This window comes from Thamnophis sirtalis, unplaced genomic scaffold (assembly GCF_051295495.1).
Source record: "Thamnophis sirtalis isolate CommonGarterSnake01/CBP01778 unplaced genomic scaffold, rThaSir2_p1.2 scaffold_6, whole genome shotgun sequence".
In the NCBI taxonomy this organism is placed as follows: domain Eukaryota; kingdom Metazoa; phylum Chordata; class Lepidosauria; order Squamata; family Natricidae; genus Thamnophis; species Thamnophis sirtalis.
This window is the reverse complement of record NW_028261386.1, coordinates 71,096,072-71,109,313: the sequence shown is the minus strand read 5'-3', so window position 1 is coordinate 71,109,313 and position 13,242 is coordinate 71,096,072. Positions and strand designations below refer to the sequence as shown.

Genomic DNA, 13,242 nt, shown 5'->3' with positions numbered 1-13,242 from the left:
AAGTTTAGTGAAAACGTCCAACTGAACAGTGGTACAAAAATAATAGAAAATTAGCTAATAGCAATCTTTTATTCATTGCCTGAAAAAGTTGGCCAGGAGTTTGCTATCCAGATAGGGCAGCTATAGCCAAACAAAATGCGAAATCTATAAGTTTTTTTTTTTTAATAAGATGCATGCTACATTGTTTATCATCCAATTATACCAAGGTAAAACATATACAGGTAATCCATGACTTGCAACAGTTCATTTAGTGCAGTGTTTCTCAACCTTGTCAACTTGAAGATGTCTGGACTTCAACTCCCAGAATTCCCCAGCCAGCATTCGCTGGCTGAGGAATTCTGGTAGTTGAAGTCCAGACATCTTCAAGTTTACAAGGTTGAGAAACAGTGATTTAGTGGCTGTTCAAAGTTATAATGGCACTGAAAAAAATGAGTTATGACCATTTTCACACTTATGACTGTTGTGGCATTCCCATGATCACATGATCAAAATTCAGAGGCTTGGGCACCTGACTCATATTTATGACAGTTGCAGTGTCCCGGGGTCATGTGACGTTTTAACAAACAAAGTCATTGGGGAAGCCAGATTCACTTAAAAACAGTGTTACTAAGTTGACAACGTAAGTGGTTCACTTAACAAATGTGGCAAGAAAGGTCATAAAATGGAGTAAAATTCACTTAACAAACCTCTCACTTAGCAACATCAATTTTGGGCTCAATTGTGGTCATACATCAAGGACTACCAATATTGTCTAAAATGGATTACAAATGAATCATACAGAATCTAGTAGGTTTAAGGCAAGGACCTGCAATATTAAGGAGAAATACTAACTTACAACTTACACAGTTGCTGTAAGGTTTACAGTCAGGTAAGGGAACACTTTCATTGGGTATTTTTAATCAACAGGCATACTTATTAATTCCTTATTTCTTCCGTTTACATAAATGATCATTAAGCCCTCCCTAATATAATGATGAACAGTTTACTGTTACTTCACTGACATATTTTAAAACATCTCTGAATAGATTTGAGAAAATTCCATAGAGTATTTTAGAACAGATTCATGGCCACATCTGATTAAGGTCTATACCTAGAAGCCATAGAAGTGACTAAGGTCAATTGCCATTTGTTATCCTAAAATCACCTAATTAACCTGTTATATGTGTGTGTGGGGGGGGAGAGTTGGATGAGGTTGCAGTACACATTCTGCTTTAAATTCTTGGAAGCAAAGCAGAAGCCAACAAGCAAATGAATGAACCATTTGACATGAAGAAGTTAAAAATAGGAGACAGATTCAGAAGCAGGCCATCCAACTTCATTTCAGATACTATATATATATAGTATATTTAAAGTTGGCTGATAAGGAGTCGAGCTTTGTAGCTCAATGGTTAACACATCTGCCTAAGAGGCAATAGAGCACAGGTTCGATTCCCAACATGGGTATGACTAGCTGATGAGAGCTAAATAGCTTGAAATAGATCTATACTAGTCTCCCTTTATTTATTTATCAGCATAAATATAACATATATATATATAAAGAACAGTAAGGAAAGAGAGATGGCGCAAAGCTAAAACTCTGATTGATTTAGCAAACTCCATTTAATGGCCTTTTTTCCTCTTCAGTCATTTGCATTATAAGTGATGGGAGCAGGGCCAGGTTAAAACCAAGAATCTGCTAAATGTCATATCATATTTGGTCCATAAGCCTAATGCTGACAAATGCCAGGACAGTTATGTATGGTAACACAGATTTATGAGCTATGTCAGCAGGAATTGGGATGTATGATAAATGTTTCTGAAATGATGGGGTGGCAGGACATTCACTGCACAGCTCTTGAAGAACAAGAAGGAAACCTGGTTTAAGCCAGAAAGTAGCTTCTTGAATGCTTACCGATTAGTGTGGGAGTTGCAATGCATGAACCAACTGCGATTGTTGTCAACATACATCGCCCAGGCTTTGTCATCCTTCCCCAGCATCATATCCTTGACCACATTGATTCTAGCAACCCCAAAGGCTGGATCCGGATGGTTATCATAACGGTCCACATGCAGCTCCCAATAGTGGACTCCCTTTGAGAAAGCTGCAGTGCCAAGAACCACACGATCATCATAGCTACTGCAGGTAGCAGTCTGGTTGTCATTTGAAAGGACTATGTCTCTATGGGCTGAACAGGGATCAAATGTAAACCAAGCCACTATTAAAAAAGAAAAGAGGTGAGTATATTAGAACAGTGCAACAACTAACTGAATTGTGATGAGCAGTAGCACTGTATTAATAAATGAAGATTATTCAGGATACAGGATACAGTTCTTTGAAATCTAGGAACCCCTACAGACAGCTCACCTCAATCAACTTTTTAAAGTGTTGTGATTATTACCACATAGAAATACCATAATATGAATATATATAAACATACACCCTGTTTCCCTGAAAATAAGACCTCCCTGGATAATAAGCCCAATTGGGATTTTGAGCACATTTGCTAAAATAAGCCCTCCCCCCAAAATAAGCTCTCCCTGAAAATATTGCAAAACAGCAGCAGCTATGAGGTGTCCACGCTCGCTGCCTCCTGTACCTCAAAAATAATAAGACTTCCCCGAAAACACAATCCTATTTAGAAACATTCTAACTCTATATTACTATCCTAAATTATATCCTTACTTAAATTATAATAACATCCACTCATACATCGATATCATATATTTCTTATAAATTTTGCATTCTATATATTATACTTTTCCATTTTATACGTTAGGTTTTACGTTTACTCTCAAGCCAGGAGTACCATCTATTCCAAATTTGATAGTACTCGGTTTCTTCCCTCTCCTTCATCTCCATAGATGGTCTATCCATTTCTGCACATTCATAGATTTTCCTTCTTATAATTGGGTCTGCAGGAGTATCTGTTTGTTTCCAATTCTGTGCTAAGATGATTCTACTTGCGGTTAATATATGTAATGTTATGTATTGTAGTTTTTCCCCATTTTCCCATCAAAAGTACCCAGGAGGAACAATTCCAGCCTCAACTCTATCCTCTGTTCAGGTATCTCTTTCAGGCACTTTCTTATCTTACACCAATATTTTCTAACCTTGGGACAGGTCCACCACATATGGTAGAATGTTCCTTGCTTATACCCACATCTCCAGCACTCTGGAGACCAGTTTAAGAACATCTAATGACCAATCTGGCAGGTGGTAGATGCCACCGGTAGAACATTTTATAGAGATTCTCCTTATAAGCAGCTGACATTGTTAGTTTGTAGTTTCTCTCACATAATTTATCCCATTGATCTTTCTGTAGATTTCCTTAAAAGTAAAGGTAAAGGTTCCCCTCGCACATATGTGCTAGTCGTTCCCAATCTAGGGGGCAATGCTCATCTCCGTTTCAAAGCCAAAGAGCCAGCACTGTCGGAAGATGTCTCCGTGGTCATGTGGCCAGCATGACTAAACACCAAAGGCACACAGAACGCTGTTATCTTCCCACCAAAGATGGTTCCTATTTTTCTTCTTGCATTTTTACATGCTTTTGAACTGCTAGGTTCGCAGAAGCTGGGACAAGTAACAGGAGCCCACTCCATTACAATGAGCTAGAGATTTGAACCACCAAACTGCCAATCTTTCTGATTGACAAGCTCAATGTCTTAGCCACTGAGCCACCGCGTCCTTACATGACTTCAATTTGTATCAGTAAACCAAATTTTCCCAATGGTGTTTCCTCCAAATTTGTAGGACTTCAAAACCCATGATCCTCTTAGCCATTCTGTCTGCTGACCCACGTTTATAATAGTCAACATCTAAGAGACTATAGAATTCCATGTTTAGAAAACATCCACTATATTTTATGAGAAAGCCTGACTCTTTTTAACAATATCTACACACCTAATGAAAAAATGAATTATGGATACAGCAGTTAATATTTTAGTGTGATTTGCATCAAATAGAGATGTGCAAGATACTGTAAATAATACATAGAAATATTTATGTGTGGAGACCAAACATTATCTTACACAGTGCCAATTTACAACTACTAAGAATATAGAAATAAATTATTTATTTTATCAAATTGGCACATTGGTTTTAAATATACTTCTTTATCTGTGGGTAGGTCTGTTACAAAAGTCTAATATTCTCTGTAGATTTTTAAAGAAAGGATCTTTGAGAACAAATGTTTTTTCCCCTCCTAATCCAATCTGGCAGTGTTAATGTAAGAAAGAAAAGAAGAGAGAGAAATGTTTTATGATTCATAAAGGTTATGTATCATTAATCAATATTAATTTTATATTTAATTATATGAAACTGAAGCTTAAATTCGCATGCATATGTTATAAGACGTTATAGAAAATAATTTCCTTGAAGTGAGTTGAAAGACAATTAAATTCTGCAATTCCTCACCTGAATAAAATGGAGGTAGGAACTTCAGATACACTGAAGCTCAATGAGGATCATTATTATCAGTCATATTAATTAACTTCAAAAACATCTGCAGTTCTTGTAGAATGCCTGCCTGCCTGCCTGCCGTCCGTCCGTCCATCCATCCATCCATCCATCCATCCATCCATCCATCCATCCATCCATCCATCCATCCATCCATCCATCCATCTATCTATCTATCTATCTATCTATCTATCTATCTATCATCTGTCTTCTGTCTGTCTATCTACTCAGAATCCATCAGAAAATCTAGCATGTTCTGAAATGTTTTCAAAACTTGACAGATTCTGCCATGGAAAGTGACAAAAACCACTGGTGCATTATGATATATATATATATCACTGGTGCATTATGATTATATATATAATCCCCAAATGAATCAAGCTTGTTCAGATGGATCTGAATTCTATCTGAAAGGGAGTCCTCTCAAAAGTTATTAGGAAAGGAATTGTTTTTGATCCTGAAATATTCTGGAAACCAACAAAATCTGGAAAATCTAGTATATCCTAATTGTATAGGTCGCTGTTCAAGAAGGAAGCATATATACTGTATGTTAAAGAGAGTTGGTGTTAAATGATTCAGATATTTATTCCTCATTCAATTTCAGAAGCCTGATCTAAAAACTCAAAACTACTTTTGTAGCAAATACAGTTTTCTTAAAGTTCATCTGTTCCCAAATACAAAGAAATTTTAGGAAGGGAAAGTATCTGTTTTTTTAAAGACTCACCATCAGAAGTTTGTAAAACAACCGTCTTGCTATAAGGGCCTACTCCGGATGAATTAAAAGCTTTCACTCTTGCATTGTAGGTACTATTGAAATGAAGACCATCAATTGTACACAAGGTTTCCTTGCCCACATATACTTCCTAAACAACAACAACAACAAAAGATACAAATGTCCATCAAAAGACCGTCAATTGCTTTTGGACCATTATCACTGTAAGACCCAGTGAAGAAGAAATGATGCTAAAAAGTTATACATAATTAGAAAAAGCTTGAAGAGTATGATTTCATTATTTTTTAAAGCAATTATTTTCTAAGAAGAGAGATTCATTGGTGTCTGGCTAGATCCAGTAAGGGCTGTCAAAGTATAGACATGTAGGAGGAAAATGAAAAGGCTCCAGCAGGATCAGAGGTGTGTTCCTACCAGTTCGCACCTATTCGGTAGAACCGGTTCCAAATTTTTTTGAAACACACCAGTGGTGGGTGTGTAATGTCCCGCAGTTATCATTAATAATGATCTAGTAATATTTCCTTATACATTTTAGGGACCTTTCCTTACATAATTGGTGTTTTCTTTCATACTTTTGGATTTCTAATTTCTGTTTCCGTTAGTTGGCAATTGCTAAAACCAATCCCACATGAAAAAGTATTCAAAGCCTTCTTGATTTTAATTGTCAATTTATTTATTAGTGCACGTTGTAATATTTATTCATTTACATATCTCTGTTTTTCCACTGTTGTACAAACACAATTCCAGCAGCTGCTAACATGTGTAAAATTAAATATACATTATAATCCCTTTAAAAGAGCCAACAAAATATTTCTGGTTTTAATTCCATATCTTGCTTTACGATTGCTTCTAACCACTAACTTCTGAATAGCTACTTGGACCGACCTAAGTACTAATTCATAATTTCATATCCAGTCACATGGGCGGCAAGCCACTCCCATCCAGTCACATGGGCAGCAAACCATTCCCATCAGGTCACATGGGTGGCAAGCCACTCCCACAAAGGAGGCCACACCCACAGAGTAGGTTCCAACAATTTTTGAAACCCACCACTGAGCAGGATACACAAAAACCATAGCAGTTGCAGTGGCTAAGACCTGCAGAGGGACCCTTTAATTTAGAATCCTCCCTTCTTCCCTTCAGATCTTATTTGGATCTCCCTTGACTGCAAAAGGAAGAAGCATTGGGTTCCCACTTCTGATACTAAGCTTGCCCATCATAGGGCAAGCACACCAGCATTTGCCCAAGAAAGCCAAACATAAATATAAGAGGAACAAAAACTCACTCGAAACTGGCCACCATCTCCATCATCAAGCTCCAAGATGTATCCCTCCACTGGGTTGTGGCTAAAGGGTGGCATCCGCCAGGCAAGTGTCACACTGTTGTTTCGAGTACAGCATTTCTCCAACTGTAGGAGTGGCACTGGGGGTACTGAAAGAGGAACTGAGCACAGATTAGTGCAACTCTGCCCTTACCTTTCGGGCTGGGCATATAGTGAGCCACACAACATTCACGTCACAAGAAAAGCATAACTGACCCTCTTAGACTACCCAACTTGCAGTCTGAAATGGCAATCCTGACACCCACAATCTCATCACGACTACTTCAAAATTCCCCTTAAACTAATGTGGAAAGAGTTGAGCAATCAAACACTGAGAAAGTCACCATTGTGCCATCTTGCAAAGGTCATCTCGGCATATGATGACTCAGCTAGCTCAGTGTTTCTTGACAACATTAAGGTGTGATTTCAATACTCTAAGGAATACTGGGAGGTGACTCCACACATCTAAAAATTGTCAAGGTTGAGAAACACTGAGCTAGACAATAGTTTTGGTTTACGTTCAGTGCTGTTCTTTAAGTAATCAACCTGTCAGTGGATTTAATGGGCCTGGGAATGGGAGCTGCGTTTCTTGAGAAGCTGCTCTGCAATGCAGCCCAATGCAATTCACCCAGTCAGGATGGAGAAGCAATGTGATTGCAATGTGTGTGCCATATCAAGGCCTTGTACAACAATTGCAGTGTTCAGAAGAGGCTTCTTGTACTTTCCCCAATATTTTCTATGGGTGAAGAGGGTCTTTGTTTGGTCATTTGCAAAATCCATGGAGCAACTGCTGTGAGGGAAAGCTTATTTTTGCAAAAGTTCCATTGCTTGGTTTCATTTTTAAAGCTTCTTGAAAATTGCACAGGTGCAATGATCTGCTAAAAACTCAAAATCTCTTATTTTATCCTTTGGGCCCGTGATGTCAGGTAATCTCTCTATGAACTCATATTAAAATTCTTCTCCCTGTGCACTAAATTTTAGCGAATTTCCCTTTTCCTGTATCAGGTTCCCTGCAGTAGCTATTAAGTTTTTAAAAAGGGAAAGGGGAAAAAAAGAACAGTAACACATTTAACATCATTTTTAGTAAATCATTGTAAGCACATTAATTTCTGAGCAATTCTAAAATGAATTGCTGTTCCATATGATCTATGTCACATAGTATTGTTAGGAGTGGATGATTATGATTCTTAGATCATAAGAGTTGTTCTTAAGCACACATGCAAATGGCTTTTCTTCAATTTTGGCCTGAGATTTAATTTTGTTTATGACTGAAACTGCTATATATTATTAGCAAACTTCCTACTTTTCCTATTCACCTACATTTCTCAGTGCCAAGGGAATTGTAATCTTTATCACATACCTTGTCCTTTGTTAATATTCTTGAAACCTTCTATAAAGCTATGCACAACTCTGCAACTAACTGATGTATATTTTTAATTGCACAGTTGTCCATAGCTGTACATAACAGAAAGCAGATATTGAAAACATTAAGCATTTTTTTCAGGTTACTGACATTTTAAGAGCCAGGTCTGAGAAGGCTGGGAATTCAGGAAATGTGCTAGTTTCCTGCTGTTTTCCCAGCTGCAAACAGACCCACACAAAGAAAAATGAGCAGAAAAATTGCCAGTACATTTCTGGTGGTTAATTATTTTCACACTGATCCAACGAGAGCCTATCAACTGTCCGTTCAGAAAACTCTTGTACAATTAAAGCACAAAAGCTAGAAAAACATCACAGTGCAGAAAATGGGCTCTTATGTCATAAGTAGATGCTTTGGAGTCTACATCTATCAATTCCAAAACTGCTTGGTCCTTGCCAAGAGATTAGGGGATTTGTTACCCAAAACACCTAGAAGCATTAGTTTGTCTACCCCTATCATGCTGCCTAAGAACATGAGTAAACATGATGCTCTTCATATGTAATTGGTTGGTATTTATTGTTGTATTTGATATGCTTTTCTACAAAGGAAAGCTTTTGAGAAAATTATAACTTAGTTAGCAGTTTTTTACTTTTAAAAAGTATATTAGTTCCTAATTGACGCTTTCTACCAGGAAATAGAAAGGTATCAAATATTAACTAACATATCCAGCATTGATTGAGATTGTTACTTGTGCTTCTTAGAATCACAGAAAGAGAAATGGAAATTATTCAGCCTCTAAATAAAAGTGACTTTCATCTAGAGAACTGAGCCCTAGCTCTTGGTCTATACAACTCTCCCTTTCACAGCCATTCTTTGCAATCGCATACAAAAGGGAAGGAAAATCAGCCTACAAAAGCTCACCCCTACATTTCATCTGAATGAAGTCCAGCTGATGGATTGACTGCAGTAACGGTTCACTATCCAATGTTAGATCGAATTCAGCAGATACTTTTGGTTCCAGCGCTCCTTTGACCCATTGCTCCTGAGATACTTGAACACGTTTGATTAAAGCATCTGAAATCTGAAAAAAGAACACTTTTTTGCAGACTAGACAAAGCTATTGAAGAACCAGTTCATTTACTGGAAGGCAAGGGTTTGTGATCCCAATCACTCAGGGAGGCAGGTGAGTCAATTTTCAGAGATTTAGGTCTGAAGACTTTTAAGGTAAAAGTAAAGGTTCCCCTCGCACATATGTGCTAGTCGTTCCCGACTCTAGGGGATGGTGCTCATCTCCGTTTCAAAGCCAAAGAGCCAGCGCTGTCTGAAGACGTCTCAATGGTCATGTGGTCGGCATGACTAAATACCGAAGGCCCACAGAATGCTGTTACCTTCTCACCAAAGATGGTCCCTATTTTTCTACTTGCATTTTTACATGCTTTCCAACTGCTAGGTTGACAGAAGCTGGGGCAAGTAACGGGAGCTCACTCTGTTACGTGGCGCTAGGGATTTGAACCACCGAACTGCCGACTTTTCTGATTGACAAGCTCAGAGTCTTAGTCATTGAGCCATGGGCGTCCCTTGAAGACTTTTAAATTAAGTAGCAAATATTTTCAGCTAGCTTCTGAAAGTGGAATGCATAGTCAACACTAATATGTCATTATATAAACAAATCAATTTTAAATGAGGCTTACAAGAATCTATCTTTCTCCATCTTGGTCACTAAACTGGATGGAATAAGCCATATAAAAATATATGAGGCTGGTATGACAGCATTGATCACTTCCAGACTAGAATCCTTTATAAGAGGTTGGTCATTTATCCCTAAGACAAATGATAACTTACCTGTAAGAAACCGGAAGGATCATTTTCTTTGATTACTTCTAGGCAATATTCCATAAGTCCTGTTGACTGTCGCAGTTTCAGAGTGCAGTGGTTTATCTGGTCCCATACAACCTATGGAGGGAAAATGTGTCAGAATATTCATAAACTGGCAGAGACCTGGTAACAAATCAGCCAAAGAAGGCTGTTTGGGAGCTGAGACAGCTAGGAGCCTAGGTGTGTTTTTTTCTCTATTAAGCTCTGAACTCTGAACTGAAACCAACCATGGTAGTTGCCTGTAACTACTACCATGTTGGAGAATCCACTATTGCTTTGTACATTTACTCATGTGTTATTATGTACATAAAGAAGTTAATGAATCCTGCTGAATCAGTTATCTGTGTGTGCTTTCTGGATGTGATTTCTGCAACAAACCCTGACAAAATGCCTGTCGATCTCTCCAGCATTCACTGAACTGAGGAAATATTTTTCAAAACACTAGCAGAAGAGAAAAGAATTTCATGGAATAATATTTGCTTAGACAAATTGTCAGCGTTCCGAGTAATGCACCCATTGAAAGCAGAAATCTGAGGCAGGTATATTTCTCAAAGTAAATGTTTATTGGATACATCGTATAGGCACAGCCAGTGAAAACCAACTCTAAAGGTTCCCATGGTTTTCACCTAATTAAAAGAGCAAAACTCCCCGTCTCCCCAGTGTCATCAGTGACATTGTCCAATGAATATAGTTAGCAGGCTCCTCTTCTCCTTCACCAGCCACCCGTTACGATGACCTTGGTTCCCACAAGAAAACTTTTTATTTTGACTGTTAGCTGCGCTATCTACTCCCCCCACCCCGCTTCTCTTTCCCTCTCTGGTCTCATGGCAACTGTGAGACAGCATAAGATGGCTTCAGCCAGGTTCACTTCAGATTGACTCAAACATATTGATATCATCTCTTTTCAACTATAGGCTCTACATAGGTTCTGATATTAGGGAGGGCAATGGCATATAAGGCAAATTCAGCTTGCAGGGGAAGATTCTAAAAAGGTTCAGGGTCCATTTATATTTATGGCTGACATATTTGAATCTCAGAGGTGTGTACTCTCTGTAGTAGCCCTGACCCTTTGGAACGAACTCCCCGTGGAGATTCGTACCCTCACCACCGTCCAGGCCTTCCGCACAGCCCTCAAGAACTGGCTAGCCCGTCAGGCCTGGGGACAAGGATAGTTGCCCCTCCCGAATGATGAATGTATGTTGCTTATTACTTTTATTATATGTGTCTATGTCACTGTCTGTACTTCCCCTCCCTGATTTTATGTGAGCCGCCCTGAGTCCCCTCAGGGAAAAGGGCGGCCTACAAATGTTAATAAAATCAAATCAAATCAAAAAATACTTGTGGCTTCACTTGTATGGATTGAATACGGCAAATTGGGACGTAGGATTACAAAGGATTTTTTGCATGTTCTTGTATCCTTTTTTCTTATAAACTTAGGTAATAATGCTAAATAATTAATGTAAAGCTTTAGAACTACACATTCAAGAACATGGTTTTAAAAAATGATCAGGTTCTTCTATTCAGCAGGTATGAATAAAGTTTTCACTCACCTTTAGCTTGTGCTCACGCTCTTTGGTAACTTTGGTGAGCAATTTGGCCTTTTGGCGAGTCAAAGCATCAACTAAAGCATCACACTGAGCAACCAGACAAGCTTCATAATCCAAGCCATTTTCCTGAAAAAAGATGTAGGAACAACCTTTACCTTTATATTCTGAGAGCACCAGAATTAGTGTGTGTAGCCAACAGTTATTTTTCTGCTCTTTTCTAAACACTTTGGAATCATGAAGTTATTTTTAATAACTAATTAGTGTCCTGAAACCAGTTTCCTATTGCTATAAAATGTCTGTAAGTATACTACTAAGAGGATGATTTTGGCAGAAGATAAAAATATCCTTTCCTACTTTGGCACCATTAAAATTTTAACATCCTCCACGCTTTGTTAGGGTGATGTTTGTATAAATTCTTGGGTGTTATTAATCAGGATTGTTTCTTTCCTTCCTTCCTTCCTTCCTTCCTTCCTTCCTTCCTTCCTTCCTTCCTTCCTTCCTTCCTTCCTTCCGTCCGTCCATCCATCCATCCATCCATCCATTTATTTCTAAATTGCCCATCTCCCTTATTTTCCTGTGCAAATCTTGCTCCTGATTGAGAAGCTCAGTTGTTGGAATCATATCCATGATAATGCAGAGATCCTGTTCATCTGAATGGAATTCATACAGGATATTGTGGATTGTTGGTACATGGCAGTGATGCGTTTCAAAATTTTTTACAACCTCTTCTGTAGGGGTGACCTGCTTTGTGGGAGTGGTTTACCAACCATGTGACTGGATGGGAGTGGCTTGCCAGCCATGTGACTGGGTGGGCATAGCCAACTTGTAAAATGTGGTGAGACTCACTTAACAACGCTTTTGCTTAGCAACCAAACTGTTGGCTCAAAAACTCTGGCATTTGAAGCACGCAAGTCTCAAAACTGTCAAGGTACAAGACCCTTGCACCCCTAATCCTTTAGAAAAAAAAACCCCAGGGGTGTTCAAACTTGACAGCTTTAAGACTTGTGGATTTCAATTCCCAGAATTCCTCCTCTCGCTCTTCATCTTGATGATGTGCGGACAGGCGGGGAAAGGGAGCTGGAACCGGTTCTAAACGGCACTGTAGATTTGTAGAACCTCTTCTATAGAAGAGTTTAGAACTGACAGGAACTCACCCCTGGTACATGGGTTCTAGACTTGTAAAGCAGTGAAGGCTTTGAGTTGAAAATACCATAAAGCTGCAGGTTTTACAATTGTGTTCAATTAAGTACCTCCCTACGACCTATACGATCTCATAGATTAGGCCTCCTCCGTATTCCATCGGCCAGCCAGTGTCGGCTGGCAACTACAAGGAGGAGGGCCTTTTCAGCAGTGGCCCCGACCCTTTGGAACGAGCTCCCCGTAGAGATTCGTACCCTCTCCACCGTCCAGGCCTTCCGCACAGCCTTGAAGAACTGGCTCGCCCGTCAGGCCTGGGGATAAGGATTGCTACCCCGCCCGAATGTTGTATGCATGTTGCTCATTATTTTATTATGTGTTGTTGTCTCAACGTTGTATCCCCCCTTCCCTGGTTTTCTGTGCGCCGCCCTGAGTCCCCTCAGGGAAAAGGGCGGCCTACAAATGCAAATAAACCTCTAAACCTCTAAACCTCTAGACACAAACATGTCTGCATATTCTCACGCCATACTACCGCTCATACATATTCATTTCTCTCTTTCTAATATACAAGCTGACATAGGTACACTTGATGCCAATGTCTTGCATAACTGAACGTGATCCCTGAAAGTAGGGAGGAAGCAAGATTGCTGAATAAAAGAGAAGTAATGAAGATTCTCCCTCCCAGCAAATTAACCTGAAGACCACTGTGAAAAACCAGTGGGTTGAGGAATGCGGTTGAAGGTAAATTCCCCATTATGATCTGTGATTCCAAGTGTTGGATTGGACTGTACTGAGCTTTTATTGACTTGGTTTAGCCTCCTAAACAGCATCACTGCA

General features: G+C 39.1%; 1 protein-coding gene across 1 annotated transcript in view; it reads right to left on the bottom strand.

Annotated features, from left to right (window-relative positions):
• The window catches only part of TRIM67 (tripartite motif containing 67), a 36,312-nt gene that overhangs the window by 2,300 nt on the left and 20,770 nt on the right, over nt 1–13,242 (bottom strand). The window contains exons 3-8 of the mRNA XM_087718118.1: nt 11,272–11,394; nt 9,689–9,799; nt 8,768–8,927; nt 6,451–6,608; nt 5,160–5,298; nt 1,892–2,195 (exon numbers count right to left, since the gene is read on the bottom strand). Of these exons, the coding sequence (XP_087574244.1) occupies nt 1,892–2,195; nt 5,160–5,298; nt 6,451–6,608; nt 8,768–8,927; nt 9,689–9,799; nt 11,272–11,394 (995 nt within the window). The remainder of the gene's footprint in view (nt 1–1,891; nt 2,196–5,159; nt 5,299–6,450; nt 6,609–8,767; nt 8,928–9,688; nt 9,800–11,271; nt 11,395–13,242) is intronic.